The sequence below is a fragment of the Coregonus lavaretus genome (assembly GCF_964263955.1).
Source record: "Coregonus lavaretus genome assembly, chromosome: 15".
Taxonomy (NCBI): Eukaryota; Metazoa; Chordata; class Actinopteri; order Salmoniformes; family Salmonidae; genus Coregonus; species Coregonus lavaretus.
Window position 1 is genome coordinate 33,321,281 of NC_140002.1, and position 19,384 is coordinate 33,340,664.

Consider the following 19,384-nt stretch of genomic DNA (forward strand, 5'->3'; position numbering starts at 1 on the left):
CTTGATTGGAGTCCACCTTTGGTAAATTCAATTGATTGGTCATGCTTTGGAAAGGCACACACCTGTCTATATAAGGTCCCACAGTTGACAGTGCAAGTCAGAGAAAAAACCAAGCCATGAGGTTGAAGGAATTGTGTCAAGGCACAGTTCTGGGGAAGGGGTACCAAAAAATGTCTGCAGCATTAAAGGTCCCCAAGAACACAGTGGCCTCCATCATTCTTAAATGGAAAATGTTTGGAACAACCAAGACTGAGCAATCGGGGTAGAAGGGCCTTGGTCAAGGAGGTGACCAAGAACCCGATGGTCACTCTGACAGAGCTCCAGAGTTCCTCTGTGGAGATGGGAGAACCTTCCAGAAGGACAACCATCTCTGCAGCACTCCACCAATCAGGCCTTTATGGTAGAGTGGCCAGACGGAGGCCACTCCTCAGTAAAAGGCACATGACAGCCCGCTTGGAGTTTGCCAAAAGGCACCTAAAGGACTCTCAGACCATGAGAAACAAGATTCTCTGGTCTGATGAAACCAAGATTGAACTCTTTGGCCTGAATGCCAAACGTCACATCTGGAGGAAACCTGGCACCATCCCAACGGTGAAGCATGGTGGTGGCAGCATCATGCTGTGGGGATGATTTTCAACGGCAGGGACTGGGAGACTAGTCAGGATCGAGGGAAGATGAACGGAGCAAATACAGAGAGATCCTTGATGAAAACCTGCTCCAGAGCACTCAGGACCTCAGACTGGGGCAAAGGTTCACCTTCCAACAGGACAACGACCCTAAGCACACAGCTGAGACAATGCAGGAGTGGCTTCGGGACAAGTCTCTGAATGTCTCTGAGTGGCCCAGCCAAAGCCCGGACTTGAACCCGATCTAACATCTCTGGAGAGACCTGAAAATAGCTGTGCAGCGACGCTCCCCATCCAACCTGACAGAGCTTGAGAGGATCTGCAGAGAAGAATGGGAGGAACTCCCCAAATACAAGTTTGCCAAGCTTGTAGTGTCATACCCAAGAAGACTCAAGGCTGTAATCAATGCCAAAGGTGCTTCAACAAAGTACTGAGTAAAGGGTCTGAATTCTTATGTAAATGTGATTTTTCAATATGTCAAAACAACTATCTTTGCTTTGTCATTATGGGGTATTGTGTGTAGATCCATTTTAGAATAAGGCTGTAAAGTAACAAAATTTGGGAAAAGTCAAAGGGTCTGAATACTTTCCGAATGCACTGTAGTAGTCTAGACGGAGGTATCCATGATGGCTAGCTCATCAGGTTTTGGATGCCTGCTGTTATATAAATAATTTCTAGAAATATAGTCAAATATTGTTGATTTTTCAAATTCCAGTTTTGGTATCACGATTAAGATAACCCAATACTAGTATATGTTGAATAACCCAAAGCTAGTATTGCAAGTGTTTTTCTGTACATGAACAGTTACTTTGCTCATTTACAGTGGGGAGAACAAGTATTTGATACACTGCCGATTTTGCAGGTTTTCCTACTTACAAAGCATGTAGAGGTCTGTAATTTTTATCATAGGTACACTTCAACTGTGAGAGACGGAATCTAAAACAAAATTCCAGAAAATCACATTGTATGATTTTTAAGTAATTAATTTGCATTTTATTGCATGACATAAGTATTTGATACATCAGAAAATCAGAACTTAATATTTGGTACAGAAACCTTTGTTTGCAATTACAGAGATCATACGTTTCCTGTAGGTCTTGACCAGGTTTGCACACACTGCAGTAGGGATTTTGGCCCACTCCTTCATACAGATCTTCTCCAGATCCTTCAGGTTTCGGGGCTGTCGCTGGGCAATACAGACTTTTAGCTCCCTCCAAAGATTTTCTATTGGGTTCAGGTCTGGAGACTGGCTAGGCCACTCCAGGACCTTGAGATGCTTCTTACGGAGCCACTCCTTAGTTGCCCTGGCTGTGTGTTTCGGGTCGTTGTCATGCTGGAAGACCCAGCCACGACCCATCTTCAATGCTCTTACTGAGGGAAGGAGGTTGTTGGCCAAGATCTCGCGATACATCCTCCTCTCAATACGGTGCAGTCGTCCTGTCCCCTTTGCAGAAAAGCATCCCCAAAGAATGATGTTTCCACCTCCATGCTTCACGGTTGGGATGGTGTTCTTGGGGTTGTACTCATCCTTCTTCTTCCTCCAAACACGGCGAGTGGAGTTTAGACCAAAAAGCTATATTTTTGTCTCATCAGACCACATGACCTTCTCCCATTCCTCCTCTGGATCATCCAGATGGTCATTGGCAAACTTCAGACGGGCCTGGACATGCGCTGGCTTGAGCAGGGGGACCTTGCGTGCACTGCAGGATTTTAATCCATGACGGCGTAGTGTGTTACTAATGGTTTTCTTTGAGACTGTGGTCCCAGCTCTCTTCAGGTCATTGACCAGGTCCTGCCGTGTAGTTCTGGGCTGATCCCTCACCTTCCTCATGATCATTGATTCCCCACGAGGTGAGATCTTGCATGGAGACCCAGACCGTCATCTTGAACTTCTTCCATTTTCTACTAATTGCGCCAACAGTTGTTGCCTTCTCACCAAGCTGCTTGCCTATTGTCCTGTAGCCCATCCCAACCTTGTGCAGGTCTACAATTTTATCCCTGATGTCCTTACACAGCTCTCTGGTCTTGGCCATTGTGGAGAGGTTGGAGTCTGTTTGATTGAGTGTGTGGACAGGTGTCTTTTATACAGGTAACGAGTTCAAACAGGTGCAGTTAATACAGGTATTGAGTGGAGAACAGGAGGGCTTCTTAAAGAAAAACTAACAGGTCTGTGAGAGACGGAATTCTTAATGGTTGGTAGGTGATCAAATACTTATGTCATGCAATAAAATGCAAATTAATTACTTAAAAATCATACAATGTGATTTTCTGGATTTTTGTTTTAGTTTCCATTTCTCACAGTTGAAGTGTACCTATGATAAAAATTACAGACCTCTACATGCTTTGTAAGTAGGAAAACCTGCAAAATCGGCAGTGTATCAAATACTTTTTCTCTCCACTGTATATGAATCTGTAGATAGTCTTTAATCATGTTTCAACATTCCTGAGGTAAAAACACAGTCTTTAAATAGGCTACTATTCCTTATACCACTTGTGTAATTACAAAAATGGCAGAGCTTGCTATTATTAAATGGTAATGTTTTTACTGTGTTACTGCACAGGTATAAGAGCAATGTTTTATCATAATCACATATTAGCCTACTGTAAATGTCGAATGAGGGCAGAACCGTGAGATAGAGAGCTATCCTCTTTGCATGCATGTACGTGTGTGTGGGTGTTAAAAAATCTAAAAGAGAAATTGTGCTGGTGTAATCACTGAGCACAAGGGATCTCTGAGAGGCAGGCAGGCAGGCAAGCAGCAATGTGATGAATTACAGGATGTAGTCTCAGCGAGCTTCATGTTGGGTGGCTCACCCTCGCCTTGCGAGGCCCAGCTACCAGAGGATGTGGTTACTTCCTGTAGTGGAGCAGCTCGGTAGAGAAAGAGAGCTGGGGGAAAACATGTTCCCTTGGTACGCTAAAACCAAAAAAGTATTTCTGCTGCAGCTACTCTTTCAGAGAGGTATACTCATTCTTATCACTATTGTCCAGTTGCTAAACTCTTTCATTTGACATGGTGTCAGTATAGTAGCTATATAGAGATAGTTTTTACTTCTGTGTAAAATCTTCTCCCAATAAATTCTGTTCAAGGTTCTGTTATCAAATTTCTGTTAGTGGACAAGTTTTATTGCATCATTAAGAGAAAATATTTTCCCTTTGGTTTCTGTAAAGTCAGTGTGCCTCTTTTTCTAATATAAGGTGATAATACCTCCCTCATTAGGTTTCCTGCCATTATTTTAATTTTAATTTTTTCAGGGTTTGAGGCTGATCAATATTTTTATTCCCCTTGTGCAATTGCCTGTACCTCTCTCCTATGCCTTTGAAACACTGTTATTGTCTGTCCCACCCTCCCCTCTCTAATGAGTAACGGAGTTTAAATGAACATGCAAATTAATTATGTCTCAAAGGAGTATAGCCAAAGATTATTTAATGGAATAGTATGAACATGCAAAAAGTATCTCAAATGAAGACAATGTTTCACACTGCTTTGATAAAAGTCGTGGTTGAGTATCAGTCAAAATTGTTGTATTATGGCTTTTGGTTACCGCCGTCGAAGGAGTATTTGGAACCTAACTGATGTACTATGATGCATTGGCTGCCTGCTCGTTAATCTGTTCCGTAGTTATCAGTTTACAAACCACTGTGATATTCTGGACACCATTTATTCTGAAGGTATGTGTGTCCACCCTGCTATAACTATAAATATTTCAAGAGATGTTTCTGATTTATAAGTTACTCTGCCAAAATGTTTAATCAAAAATAGTTTTTGCGAAGTTAGTGTGCTTATATGCCTGGCTCTGTATTGTCTTGTAGGTGCACTCCTGACCTGCTGTGAAACCCTACTGCCTGGGGTCATAGGCAGATCATGGTTCATGCTAATGCCTATAAGGCCTATTCCCCATTGATCAATCCAAAAATTACATTTGTATTAGCATAAATCACTCTAAGTAACTCTATAACTGTCTCTATAATGTAGATTGATTCTCAATCTCAAATCAATCTCAAATTCTCAATCAGAGGCATCTAATTTGATTAGCAAATATGTTGTAAATCAGTTATACCATCACATGTAACTTCTATTTCGATGGAATTAATTGGTTGTCAGTCACAGCGTACTAACTCTATCATTTTGGTTTCCTCAACAGATTAGTGTGCGAGTTACCACAATGGATGCAGAGTTGGAGTTTGCCATCCAGCCCAACACAACGGGAAAGCAACTCTTCGACCAGGTAAGAACCTTGCTTGCTCTACTGAAACATGGCAAATTACATGTTCTTGCTGTGCTTTCTTCCAATGCCAACCAGTGTAAATTGCAAGCAGGGAAATGGAAGCCCAGTTGTGGGACAGGAGTGGAGGGTCTATTTTAAGAGGAACTCTCACTCTCTCACTGTTCTCCTCATTGAGTCAAGCTGTGCTCTATGGCGTAGTCTCTAGTCTCTCCTCAGATGCAGACAGAATGTTAGTCATAGAATCCACTGGCAGCACAAAGGAACTCCATTTCCAAGACAATAAAGGCACGCTTTGTCCTGCTAACTTTTCATTTGCACTTGCTTTCCAAGTGGGCAGAGTAATTTCCCCTGGTGAACATGTGCTCGCTCGTTGACATTACACCATTAGAAATAGACTACATTACCAAAAGTATGTGGACACCTGCTCGTCGAACACCTCATTCCAAAATCATGGGCATTAATATGGTCCCCTCTTTGCTGGTATAACAGCCTCCAATCTTCTGGGAAGGCTTTCCACTAGATCAAATCAAATCAAATTGTATTTGTCACATACACGTGTTTAGCAGATGTTATTGCAGGTGTAGCGAAATGCTTGTGCTTCTAGCGCCGACAGTGCAGTAATATCTAACAAGTAATATCTAACAATTTCACAACATATACCCAATACACACAAATCTATAAAGGAAGGGAATTTAATAATATATACATATATGGATAAGCAATGACAGAGCGGCATGGACTAAGATACAGTAGAATATTATAGATTACAGTATATACATATGAGATGAGTAGTGCAAGATATGTAAACATTTTTAAAGTGACTAGTGTTCCATTTCTTAAAGTGGCCAGTGATTTCAATAGGCAGCAGCAGCCTCTAATGTGCTAGTGATGGCTATTTAACAGTCTGATGGCCTTGAGATAGAAGCTGTTTTTCATTCTCTCGGTCCCAGCTTTGATGCACCTGTACTGACCTCGCCTTCTGGATGATAGCGGGGTGAACAGGCAGTGGCTCGGGTGGTTGATGTCCTTGATGATCTTTTTGGCCTTCCTGTGACATTGGGTGCTGTATGTGTCTTGGAGGGTGGGTAGTTTGTCCCCGGTAATGCATTCGGCAGACTGCACCACCCTCTGGAGAGCCCTGCGGTTGCGGGCGGTGCAGTTGCCGTACCAAGTGGTGATATAGCCCGATAGGATGCTGTCAATTGTGCATCTGTAAAAGTTTGTGAGGGTTTTAGGTGCCAAGCCAAATTTCTTCAGCCTCCTGAGGTTGAAGAGGCTCTGTTGCGCCTTCTTCACCACACTGTCTGTGTGGGTGGACCATTTCAGTTTGTCAGTGATGTGTACACCAAGGAACTTGAAGCTTTCCACCTTCTCCACTGCGGGTCCGTCGATGTGGATAGGGGGGTGCACCCTCTGCTGTTTCCTGAAGTCCACGATCATCTCCTTTGTTTTGTTGACGTTGAGTGAGAGGTTATTTTCCTGGCACCACAATCCCAGAGCCCTCACCTCCTCCCTGTAGGTGGTCTCGTCATTGTTGGTAATCAAGCCTACTACTGTTGTGTCGTCTGTAAACTTGAGGATTGAGTTGGAGGCGTGCTTGGCCACGCAGTCATGGGTGAACAGGGAGTACAGGAGGGGGCTGAGCACGCACCCTTGTGGGGCCCCAGTGTTGAGGATCAGCGAAGTGGAGATGTTGTTTCCTACCTTCACCACCTGTGGGCGGCACGTCAGGAAGTCCAGGACCCAGTTGCACAGGGCGGGGTTCAGACCCAGGGCCTCAAGCTTAATGATGAGCTTGGAGGGTACTATGGTGTTGAATGCTATAGCTATAGTGCCATCCGTTTTGTCACCAAAGCCCCAAATACTACCCACCATTGTGACCTGTACGCTCTCGTTGGCTGGCCCTCACTACATATTCGTCACCAAACCCACTGGCTCCAGGTCATCTATAAATCACTTCTAGGCAAATCCCCGCCTTATCTTAGCTCATTGGTCACCATACCAACACCCACCCGTAGTATGCGTTCCAGCAGGTATATCTCACTGGTCATCCCCAATGCCAACACCTCCTTTGGCCGCCATTACTTCCAGTTCTCTGCTGCAAATGACTGGAACGAACTGCAAAAATCTCTGAAGCTGGAGACACTTATCTCCCTCACTATCTTTTAGCATCAGTTGTCAGAGCAGCTTACCGATCACTGCACCTGTACACAGCCCATCTGTAATTAGCTCACCCAACTACCTCATCCCTGTCACGCCCTGGCTCTGGGGACTCTTTAATGTTGAGCCAGGGTGTTAGTTCCTATGTTTAGTTGTTCTATGTGTTTATTCTAGATCGTTTAGATCTATGTTGGCCAGGGTGGTTCCCAATCAGAGGCAGCTGTAGCTCGTTGTCTCTGATTGGGAACCATACTTAGGCAGCCTGTTTTGCACAGTTGATTGTGGGATCTTGTTCTGATTAGGTTTGTGTTGGTGAACCTTTAGACTTCACGTATCGTTTTGTTGTTTTTTTGTTGGTGTAAAGTACTCATTAAAAGATGTACGCCTATCACGCTGCGCCTTGGTCTGCCTCTTACAACGATCGTGACAATCCCCATATTGTTATTTACATTGTTATTTATTTTGCTCATTTTCACCCCAGTATCTCTAGTTGCACATCATCTTCTGCACATCTATCACTCCAGTGTTAATACAAAATTGTAATTATTTTGCACGATGGCCTATTTATTGCCTTACCTCCACAACTTACTACATTTGCACACACTGTTTTTATCGCACTGCTTTGCTCTATCTTGGCCAGGTCGCAGTTGTAAATGCTGGCTTACCTGGTTAAATAAAGGTGAAATAAAAGGAACAGCATTCTTATATAGGTATTCCTCTTCTCCAGATGGGATAGGGCAGTGTGATGGCGATTGCATTGTCTGTGGATCTATTGGGGCGGTAAGCAAATTGAAGTGCGTCTAGGGTGACAGGTAAGGTAGAGGTGATGTGATCCTTGACTAGTCTCTCAAAGCACTTCATGATGACAGAGGTGAGTGCTACGGGAAGATAGTCATTTAGTTCAGTTACCTTTGCTTTCTTGGGTACAGGAACAATGGTGGCCATCTTGAAGCATGTGGGAACAGCAGACTGGGAAAGGGAGAGATTGAATATGTCCATAAACACACCAGCCAGCTGGTCTGCGCATGCTCCGAGGATGCGGCTAGGGATGCCGTCTGGGCTGGCAGCCTTGCGGGTGTTAACATGCTTAAATGTCTTACTCACGTCGGCCGCAGTCCTTGGTAGTGGGCCTCGTCGGTGGCACTGTGTTATCCTCAAAGCGGGCGAAGAAGGTGTTTAGCTTGTCTGGAAGTGAGACGTCGGTGTCGGCGACGTGGCTGGTTTTCCTTTTGTAGTCCGTGATTGTCTGTAGACCCTGCCACATACGTTGGAACGTTGCTGCGAGGACTTGCTTCCATTTGAGCCACAAGAGCATTAGTGAGGTCAGGCACTGATGTTGGGCGATTAGGCCTGGCTCACAGTCGGCGTTCCAATTCATCCCAAAGGTATTCAATGGGGTTGAGGTCAGGGCTCTGTGCAGGCCAGTCAAGTTCTTCCGCACCGATCTCGACAAACCATTTCTGTATGGACCTCGCTTTGTGCACGGGGGCATTGTCATGCTGAAACAGGAAAGGGCCTTCCCCAAAGTGTTGCCACAAAGTTGGAAGCACAGAATCGTCTAGAATGTCATTGTATGCTTTAGCGTTAAGATTTCTCTTCACTGGAACTAAGGGGCCTGAACCATGAAAACAGCCCCAGACCTTTATTCCTCCTCCACCAAACTTTACAGTTGGCACTATGCATTGGGGCAGGTAGCGTTCTCCTGGCATCCGCCAAACCCAGATTTGTCCGTCGGACTGCCAGATGGTGAAGCGTGATTCATCACTCCAGAGAATGCGTTTCCACTGCTCCAGAGTCCAAAGGCGGTGGGCTTTACACCACTCTAGCCGACGCTTGGCATTGCGCATGGTGATCTTAGACTTGTGTGTGGCTGCTCAGCCATGGTAACCCATTTCATGAAGCTCCCGACTAACAGTTCTTGTGCTGACGTTGCTTCCAGAGGCAGTTTGGAACTTGGTAGTGAGTGTTGCAACCGAGGACAGACAATTTTTACGCGCTTCAGCACTCAGTGGTCCCGTTCTGTAAGCTTGTGTGGCCTACCACTTCGCAGCTGAGCCGTTGTTGCTCCTAGACGTTTCTACTTCACAATAACAGCACTTACAGTTGACCGGGGCAGCTCTAGCAGGGCAGAAATTAGACAAACTGACTTGGAAAGGTGGCATCCTATGACGGTGCCACGTTGAAAGTCACTGAGCTCTTCAGTAAGGCCATTCTACTGCCAGTGTTTGTTTATGGAGATTGCATGGCTTTGTGCTCGATTTTATAAACCTTGCAGCAACGGGTGTGGCTGAAATAGCCGAATCCACTAATTTGAAGGGGTGTCCACATACTTTTGTATATATAGTGTACATCATGATTCTAAACTGCCTTAACTGAGGTTTGGTGATGGTGTGATGTGCAGGCAGTGGTGGTGTGTTTAAACACTGTCTTCTTAATGGGAAACACCCCTAACAGCACCTCCCCAAGGCTGTTTACACAGCCAATGTAAACACAGCAGATGTGTCTTCTCCAAGGAATTTAATGCATGAGTGGTCGTCAGTCCCTAGCCGTCGTAAGCTTTTCTGCCATGCCTGTTTGTGTGAGGAGAGGAGAGGTTGTGGTCCCACCAGTTTTACGGTGGCTCTCTCAGACACAAATATGTCATGGCTGTATGGCAGGCCAGCCTGGCCTCAGAGAATGTCTCTATTGTTTTAGCAGAGGGGCCAGACACTCTTTGAATCACCCCCAAGGCATCCATCACCAATGTTATTATGGCTGTCCTGTCATCCCTATTTCACTTAATGCTTATAATCACATTGATTTTTTGTTTCTATTACTTTTATTATGATCGATTTTTAAACGAAGTGTAGACTTTGCTGTCCTGACATATCTGTGTCAGGATGGCCCACAGACCTCTCCCTATAAGTGGCAGTTGGTGTAGTGGGCAGTCTGGGCAGGGGACTGGATGACTCCCTCCACAGCCATTAGATAAGAGTTTCCACTGTATTTTTACTCAGGCAATCAGATAGAGAGCTGTATGGGGCAGAAATGCTGGAGCACAAAGTTTAACGTGTGACTCAATTCTTATTTCAATGTAGTAAACATTTTGATAATACATAAAATGGGTGTCTTTCACTAGTTAGCCTAATGGATCCAAATCTTCTGTTTGTTTGTGTGTGTGAGAGAGAGAAATTATCTACTGATATAACAAAAAAAGAATACCAATGTCTAGGGTAGAACATGAGGAGTTAAGTTATGTTGAGCAAGTTTAAACTGCTGTTCACCATGTAGGTCCAAGCAATTACTCTTAGGAAATGGCTGGCAACTGCATTATCCCTCAGGCCAGCATTTATGCATTTATATCCAATTTTGTGAATGAGTTCAGTGTGTTTAAAAATTCAAACAGTTAGCCTACTATTTTAGCATTGTCGATAGTTTTAGCTTTGAAATGGGTATTTGATACAGTATTATTTTGAAGCTGAAAATTAAATCAAGCAAGGTATTCATTGAAAAGATATGTAGAATATCTAAGTACTAAGCTAAGATGCTTCTGTATTCATAGCTCAGTAGAAGTTATTTTATATACAGTGGGGAGAACAAGTATTTGATACACTGCCGATTTTGCAGGTTTTCCTACTTACAAAGCATGTAGAGGTCTGTAATTTTTATCATAGGTACACTTCAACTGTGAGAAATGGAAACTAAAACAAAAATCCAGAAAATCACATTGTATGATTTTTAAGTAATTAATTTGCATTTTATTGCATGACATAAGTATTTGATCACCTACCAACCAGTAAGAATTCCGGCTCTCACAGACCTGTTAGTTTTTCTTTAAGAAGCCCTCCTGTTCTCCACTCATTACCTGTATTAACTGCACCTGTTTGAACTCGTTACCTGTATAAAAGACACCTGTCCACACACTCAATCAAACAGACTCCAACCTCTCCACAATGGCCAAGACCAGAGAGCTGTGTAAGGACATCAGGGATAAAATTGTAGACCTGCACAAGGCTGGGATGGGCTACAGGACAATAGGCAAGCAGCTTGGTGAGAAGGCAACAACTGTTGGCGCAATTAGTAGAAAATGGAAGAAGTTCAAGATGACGGTCAATCACCCTCGGTCTGGGGCTCCATGCAAGATCTCACCTCGTAGGGCATCAATGATCATGAGGAAGGTGAGGGATCAGCCCAGAACTACACGGCAGGACCTGGTCAATGACCTGAAGAGAGCTGGGACAACAGTCTCAAAGAAAACCATTAGTAACACACTACGCCATCATGGATTAAAATCCTGCAGCGCACGCAAGGTCCCCCTGCTCAAGCCAGCGCATGTCCAGGCCCGTCTGAAGTTTGCCAATGACCACCTGGATGATCCAGAGGAGGAATGGGAGAAGGTCATGTGGTCTGATGAGACAAAAATATAGCTTTTTGGTCTAAAATACACTCGCCGTGTTTAGAGGAAGAAGAAGGATGAGTACAACCCCAAGAACACCATCCCAACCGTGAAGCATGGAGGTGGAAACATCATTCTTTGGGGATGCTTTTCTGCAAAGGGGACAGGACGACTGCACCGTATTGAGGGGAGGATGGATGGGGCCATGTATCGCGAGATCTTGGCCAACAACCTCCTTCCCTCAGTAAGAGCATTGAAGATGGGTCGTGGCTGGGTCTTCCAGCATGACAACGACCCGAAACACACAGCCAGGGCAACTAAGGAGTGGCTCCGTAAGAAGCATCTCAAGGTCCTGGAGTGGCCTAGCCAGTCTCCAGACCTGAACCCAATAGAACATCTTTGGAGGGAGCTGAACGTCCGTATTGCCCAGCGACAGCCCCGAAACCTGAAGGATCTGGGCCAAAATCCCTGCTGCAGTGTGTGCAAACCTGGTCAAGACCTACAGGAAACGTATGATCTCTGTAATTGCAAACAAAGGTTTCTGTACCAAATATTAAGTTCTGCTTTTCTGATATATCAAATACTTATGTCATGCAATAAAATGCAAATTAATTACTTTAAAAAAATACAATGTGATTTTCTGGATTTTTGTTTTAGATTCCGTCTCACACAGTTGAAGTGTACCTATGATAAAAATTACAGACCTCTACATGCTTTGTAAGTAGGAAAACCTGCAAAATCGGCAGTGTATTAAATACTTGTTCTCCCCACTGTAACTGTATAGAAAAATCTTCAGATTATTTTCAATTAATGACTCAACCATCATGCACTGTTACCTAAGTTAAAACCTGACCTGAAACAAGAATGTCATGTAACACTGTTTTCTCAAACAATTTAACACAGTTAACTCCTGTTAAGAGTTGGATTAGATTTTTAAAAATTGTGTGTCCTAAGGTTGTGAAGACAATCGGACTGCGGGAGGTGTGGTTCTTCGGTCTGCAGTACCAGGATACAAAGGGTTTCTCGACATGGCTCAAGCTCAATAAGAAGGTGAGCACCTCCATTTAAACAAGGATATAGTGAACAAATCTTACATGCCACCTTAAGTAAAAGAGAAACTGCTCCTGGCGCCTCCACTCATCTTTATGACCCCTGACCCTAGGTGACAGCCCAGGATGTAAGGAAGGAGAGCCCACTGCTGTTCAAGTTCCGGGCCAAGTTCTTCCCTGAGGATGTGTCAGAGGAGCTGATCCAGGAGGCCACCCAGAGACTTTTCTTCCTGCAGGTAAAGGAGGGGATCCTCAACGATGACATCTACTGCCCCCCGGAGACGGCTGTGCTGCTGGCCTCCTACGCCGTGCAGGCCAAGTACGCCGACTACAACAAGGATATTCACTTGCCAGGATACCTGTCCAGTGAAAAACTGCTCCCTCAGAGGTGAGGCCGCCACCATCTCTAGAGTCTACATAACACCTTTTGATTGCACCTCTGAATATTCTCATGTTTTTATGGTGTCATATAATGTTGTCTTTGTGTTTTTAGGGTCCTGGACCAGCACAAGCTCAACAAGGAGCAGTGGGAGGAGAGAATCCAGGTGTGGCATGAGGAACACAAGGGCATGCTCAGGTACTGAATCACACACAAACACACACACATTACTTACTTACCCCTCCTAGCTCTGTTGTCCCTGGCCTGAGAAACATCTCTATTGGTTTCAATTGAAAGTTGAATATCTCTGCACAGTAGGACATACCACATCATGGTGAAAATTGCTTAAGCTTCTCTCATAGAGTGAATAGATTTGCACTCTGAGAGCTTGATTATGTGAAAGCATATGCTGTGATGTTTTGAAGCATCTTGACCATCAACTCTTATTGACAACTATGGCAGCTACCTAGCTGGTAGTCTTCAAATAACTTAACTGCTTGTGTTCCTTCTGTGTTTTATTGTTTTTTTCATTCACTTTGGTGCATTTCTTAGATGTAAGTGGTATATTTTCAAAACTCTTGAAGGCCCAGTGCAGTCAATAATGTGATTTTCCTGATTTCTATGTATATTTCCACACTATGAGGTTGTGAAATTGTGAAAATAATGATAATGCCCTTTTAGTGTAAGAGCTGTTTGAAAAGACCAGCTGAAATTTCAGCTTGTTTTGGTGGGATGGAGTTTTGGCCTGCCTGGTGACATCACCAGGAGGTAAATTAGTTAATAGACCAATAAGAAAGAGTGTTCCAAACCTCTCTGCCAAAAACAGTTAGATTTCAGTTTTCCCCTCCCCGCTCAGACCACTCCCAGATTTATTTAGTTATTTTTACAATTTTAATTGAAAACAATGTACTTAATTGTTACCCAGAAATTATTTGATATTGAGATAAAAATGGCTGCATTGGACCTTTAAGTACAAAAATCTAAACTAGTGATGGGAAACCAAGGCTTTCTAAACCCTTTGGGGCTTTCACCAAATTGTGGTGACAATTGTTTTATTACACTGATCTTTTAACAAATTATTGACATCTGCTGAACAGGAATAAATATGAGCTTTTTAAAATGTTTATATAGACTTCTTTTCCCATTGCATCTATCAAAACTTTGTGCCGCAATGGATAGGTGTGAGCGTTGGTAAATAACATTTTGTTAGAATGTGCGGTTTGCGTAGCACATTCTACTTACCCTTTTTGCCTCCAAGTACACTATTTTTTCCAAAACTGTGCATCCGTGGTATTATTTACGATGCTGAAGACAGAAGATGATCATAGGCTACACTAAATAAAACAAATTATTTGAACAACAATGGGAAGATAGTCTGGTTTCACAGGAAATACTTTTTTAACCATAGCCATGATTCGATCTTGTGCCTATGCTGGTGTCTTATCCCAAATCCCCATCCCTACCTGCTGAGCTACCGTTTAGGTGCTATAAACTGAAAAACATCTAAGTAAATAAGGTGTCCAGTAGAGGTCGTGTTTGAAAGCAACTTTGCATCAAAGAAAGCACCAGCACCACGGTGAAATCAGTGGGATCTCGCATTTTGCAACATACGGAAGAAAATAAAGCATGTGATCAAACGAAGCTTCGGACACCATTGATCATGTGGTAATGTTACTTTGAATCTATCCGTCATTGGTCTATGCTTTGAAACGAGCAACCTAGTTTTTTTTTTTTTACAAAAAAAAAACATTTACAAAAGACGGTGGCTCCATTGCATAATTTAAGATGTTAAATAAAAAACTGAACAGCCTATGCTGTTAGAAATACAATGTAGCCAGTGTTTTAAAGAAACATTTTTTGTTGAAAATAGTTATCTATACAGCGATTTGCTGTGCCTCCACAAGACAAGAGACTCACCTGTCAGGTGAGAAATGGAGAAGAATATTTAGACTAAGTCTGTATGTAGTGTCTAGCAGAGGTTGATGTTTTGATAACCACAGTGGGATCTACTGACTGAGGGATCAAACAAAGCTTTGTACATAATTTATCAAGCGGTAACTGCTTGTCAACATTGCTTTGGGTTTGAACTCACTTTTACAGTGAGGGAAAATAGTATTTGATCCCCTGCTGATTTTGTATGTTTGCCCACTGACAAAGAAATGATCAGTCTATAATTTTAGTGGTAGGTTTATTTGAACAGTGAGAGACAGAATAACAACAAACAAATCCAGAAAAACGCATGTCAAAAATGTTATAAATTGATTTGCATTTTAATGAGGGAAATAAGTATTTGACCCCCTCTCAATCAGAAAGATTTCTGGCTCCCAGGTGTCTTTTATACAGGTAACGAGCTGAGATTAGGAGCACACTCTTAAAGGGAGTGCTCCTAATCTCAGCTTGTTACCTGTATAAAAGACACCTGTCCACAGAAGCAATCAATCAATCAGATTCCAAACTCTCAACCATGGCCAAGACCAAAGAGCTCTCCAATGATGTCAGGGACAAGATTGTAGACCTACACAAGGCTGGAATGTGCTACAAGACCATTATTCGCAAATGGAAGAAACACAAAATAACTGTCAATCTCCCTCTGCCTGGGGCTGCATGCAAGATCTCACCTCGTGGAGTTGCAATGATCATGAGAACGGTGAGGAATCAGCCCAGAACTACACGGGAGGATCTTGTCAATGATCTCAAGGCAGCTGGGATCATAGTCACCAAGAAAACAATTGGTAACACACTACGCCGTGAAGGACTGAAATCCTGCAGCGCCCGCAAGGTCCCCCTGCTCAAGAAAGCACATATACAGGCCCGTCTGAAGTTTGCCAATGAACATCTGAATGATTCAGAGGAGAACTGGGTGAGGTCAGATGAGACCAAAATGGAGCTCTTTGGCATCAACTCAACTCGCCGTGTTTGGAGGAGGAGGAATGCTGCCTATGACCCCAAGAACACCATCCCCACCGTCAAACATGGAGGTGGAAACATTATGCTTTGGGGGTGTTTTTCTGCTAAGGGGACAGGACAACTTCACCGCATCAAAGGGACGATGGACAGGGCCATGTACCGTCAAATCTTGGGTGAGAACCTCCTTCCCTCAGCCAGGGCATTGAAAATGGGTCGTGGATGGGTATTCCAGCATGACAATGACCCAAAACACACTGCCAAGGCAACAAAGGAGTGGCTCAAGAAGAGGCACATTAAGGTCTGGAGTGGCCTAGCCAGTCTCCAGACCTTAATCCCATAGAAAATCTGTGGAGGGAGCTGAAGGTTCGAGTTGCCAAACGTCAGGCTCGAAACCTTAATGACTTGGAGAAGATCTGCAAAGAGGAGTGGGACAAAATCCCTCCTGAGATGTGTGCAAACCTGGTTGCCAACTACAAGAAACGTCTGACCTCTGTGATTGCCAACAAGGATTTTGCCACCAAGTACTAAGTCATGTTTTGCAGAGGGGTCAAATACTTATTTCCCTCATTAAAATGCAAATCAATTTATAACACTTCTGACATGCGTTTTTCTGGATTGTTTTGTTGTTATTCTGTCTCTCACTGTTCAAATAAACCTACCATTAAAATTATAGACTGGTCATGTCAGTGGGCAAACGTACAAAATCAGCAGGTGATCAAATACTTTTTCCCCCTCACTGTACATATTAACAAAAACACTTTGAATCCAAAATGTTATAATTACCAATGAATACCAGAGCTGTTTCATTTCCAATCACTGTTTGAAAAAAATAAAAAATAATCTAAAAACAAGCTCTCTCAAGGTTTGATACTAGTGTGCTACAATTTCAGCATAGATTCCTCTGCCGTGTGGCTCTACGCCCTGAGCTATCTTTCCACCTCCTAAGAAGGTGAAATATCTCGATAAAAACAAAAGCTTCCAGCAGAGGTCGGTGCTCTCAGTTCCGACACCTGTCAGATGCTTAGAACGCCATCATCACGTGGTATTGTTACTTTGAAACAAGCATCGCCACATTGTGTCGAATCAGTAGTCCGTTGAAAACTGCATTGGCGCGTCGAAGCTCTGGTATCAATCGTCCAATCACTACTCTAAACTGATAACACTTGTAATGCCCCCTATGTTATGTTCAGAACATTTCATTGTGTATTCATTGGGGTTTAACACATCTTTCACCCCTGAGTCATTCATGCAAAATCTAGGTATTTCGTGATTTTTTTAGTGAAATAACATGAGAACATTTTACCATAACTTGACATGCACATTTATTTGTTTGCAAAATAATTTGTATCCAATGGCAGGTTGTGAGCATGTTGAGCAATACAGTTTCATGATCCTACTAGGGGTATTGTTAAGCAGTTGGCTATGGTAAAAACAGAAGGAGTTTGGATGGGTGATGAGCTTTCTAAACCTCTCATCCATATAGAAATTAAAGATTAAATGAAAGTATTCAGACCCCTTGACTTTTTCCAAATTTTATTAGGTTACAGCCTTATTCTAATAGTTTTTTTCGTCCTCTTCAATCTACACACAATACCCCATAATGACAAAACAAAAATAGTTATTTAGAAATTTTTGCTAATTTATTTAAAATAAAAAACGGAAATATCAGATTTACAGAAGTATTCAGACCCTTTACTCAGTACTTTGAAGCACCTTTGGCAGCGATTACAGCCTCGAGTCTTCTTGAGTATGACGCTACAAGCTTGGCACACCTGTATTTGGGGAGTTTCTCCCATTCTTCACTGCAGATCTTCTCAATCTCTGTCAGGTTGGATGGGGAGCGTTGCTGCACAGCTATTTCCAGGTCTCTCCAGAGATGTTCGATCGGGTTCATGTCCGGGCTCTGGCTGGGCCACTCAAGGACATTCAGAGACTTGTCCCGAAGCCACTCATGCGCTGTCTTGGCTGTGTGCTTAGGGTCGTTGTCCTGTTGGAAGGTGAACCTTCGCCGCAGTCTGAGGTCCTGAGCACTCTGGAGCAGGTTTTCATCAAGGACCGTTCATCTTTTCCTCGATCCAGACTAGACTTCCAGTCCCTGCTGCTGAAAAACGTCCCCACAGCATGATGCTGCCACGCCATGCTTTACCGTAGGGATGGTGCCAGGTTTCCTCCAGACGTGACGCTTGGCATTCAGGCCAAAGAGTTCAATCTTGGTTTGATCAGACCAGAGAACCTTGTTTCTCATGGTCTGAAAGTCTTTAGGTGCCTTTTGGCAAACTCCAAGCGGGCTGTTATGTGCCTTTTACTGAGGAGTGGCTTCCGTTTGGCCACTCTACCATAAAAGCTTAATTGGTGGAGTGCTGCAGAGATGGTTGTCCTTCTGGAAGGGTCTCCCATCTCCATAGAGGAACTCTGGAGCTCTGTCCGAGTGACCATCGGGTTCTTGGTGTCACGCTCGTTGAATGACGGGTCAGACCAAGGCGCAGCGTGATATGCGTACATGTTTATTAAAGTATTAAACAACACGACAAAACAACAAAGGAAACGAAACGTGAAGTCCAAGGTAGAACACACAACATACCTCACACGGAACAAGATCCCCACAACAAGACAGTGCCAATAGGCTGCCTAAGTATTGTCCCCAATCAGAGACAACGAGCGACAGCTGCCTCTGATTGGGACCCACACCGGCCAACATAGAACTAGACATACTAGATCCTATACATAGAAAAGGCACAACAAGAAATATACACACCCTGACTCAACATATATGCGTCCCCTGAGTCAGGGCGTGACAGTACCCCCCCCCCCCCCCCAAAGGTGCGGACTCCGACCGCACAACATAAACATAACAGGGTAGGGGCCAGGTGGGCATTCCGCCTCGGAGGCGGATCCGGCTCAGGGCGTGACGACCTCTCACTCTCCGCCTCCCTGTTGCGCCCCTGGTCTGGTCTAGACCTCGGCGCGTTGCTTCCCCACTCGGACTGGCGACGCGCACCACTGGCTTGGTGCGAGGGGCAGGAACGGGCCGGGCCGGGCTGGCGACGCACACCACTGGCTTGGTGCGAGGGGCAGGAACGGGCCGGGCTGGCGACGCGCACCACTGGCTTGGTGCGAGGGGCAGGAACGGGCCGGGCTGGCGACGCGCACCACTGGCTTGGTGCGAGGGGCAGGAACGGGCCGGGCCGGACTGGCGACGCGCACCACTGGCTTGGTGCGAGGGGCAGGAACGGGCCGGGCCGGACTGGCGACGTGCACCACTGGCTTGGTGCGAGGGGCAGGAACGGGCCGTGCCGGATTGGCGACGCGCACCACTGGCTTGGTGCGAGGGGCAGGAACGGGCCGGGCCGGACTGGCGACGCGCACCACTGGCTTGGTGCGAGGGGCAGGAACGGGCCGGGCCGGACTGGCGACGCGCACCACTGGCTTGGTGCGAGGAGCAGGAACGGGCCGGGCCGGACTGGCGACATGCACCACTTGCTTGGTGCGAGGAGCAGGAACAGGCCGGGCCGGATTGGCGACGCGCACCACTGGCTTAGTGCGAGGAGCAGGACTGGGTTCCTTTATTAACCCCCGCTCCTTCTGCTGCCTAACCAGCTCCTCTCGCCGTGCCTCTACTCTTTTCTTCTCCCTTTTAGCCTCCTTTAGCGCCTCCCTCT

General features: G+C 44.7%; 1 protein-coding gene across 1 annotated transcript in view; it reads left to right on the forward strand.

The window, feature by feature from the left end:
- LOC311143199 (moesin) overlaps positions 1–19,384 on the forward strand; it is a 33,429-nt gene that overhangs the window by 7,216 nt on the left and 6,829 nt on the right. The window contains exons 2-5 of the mRNA XM_084178986.1: positions 4,772–4,855; positions 12,345–12,440; positions 12,553–12,827; positions 12,933–13,016. Coding sequence (XP_084035112.1) covers positions 4,772–4,855; positions 12,345–12,440; positions 12,553–12,827; positions 12,933–13,016 — 539 coding nt within the window. The remainder of the gene's footprint in view (positions 1–4,771; positions 4,856–12,344; positions 12,441–12,552; positions 12,828–12,932; positions 13,017–19,384) is intronic.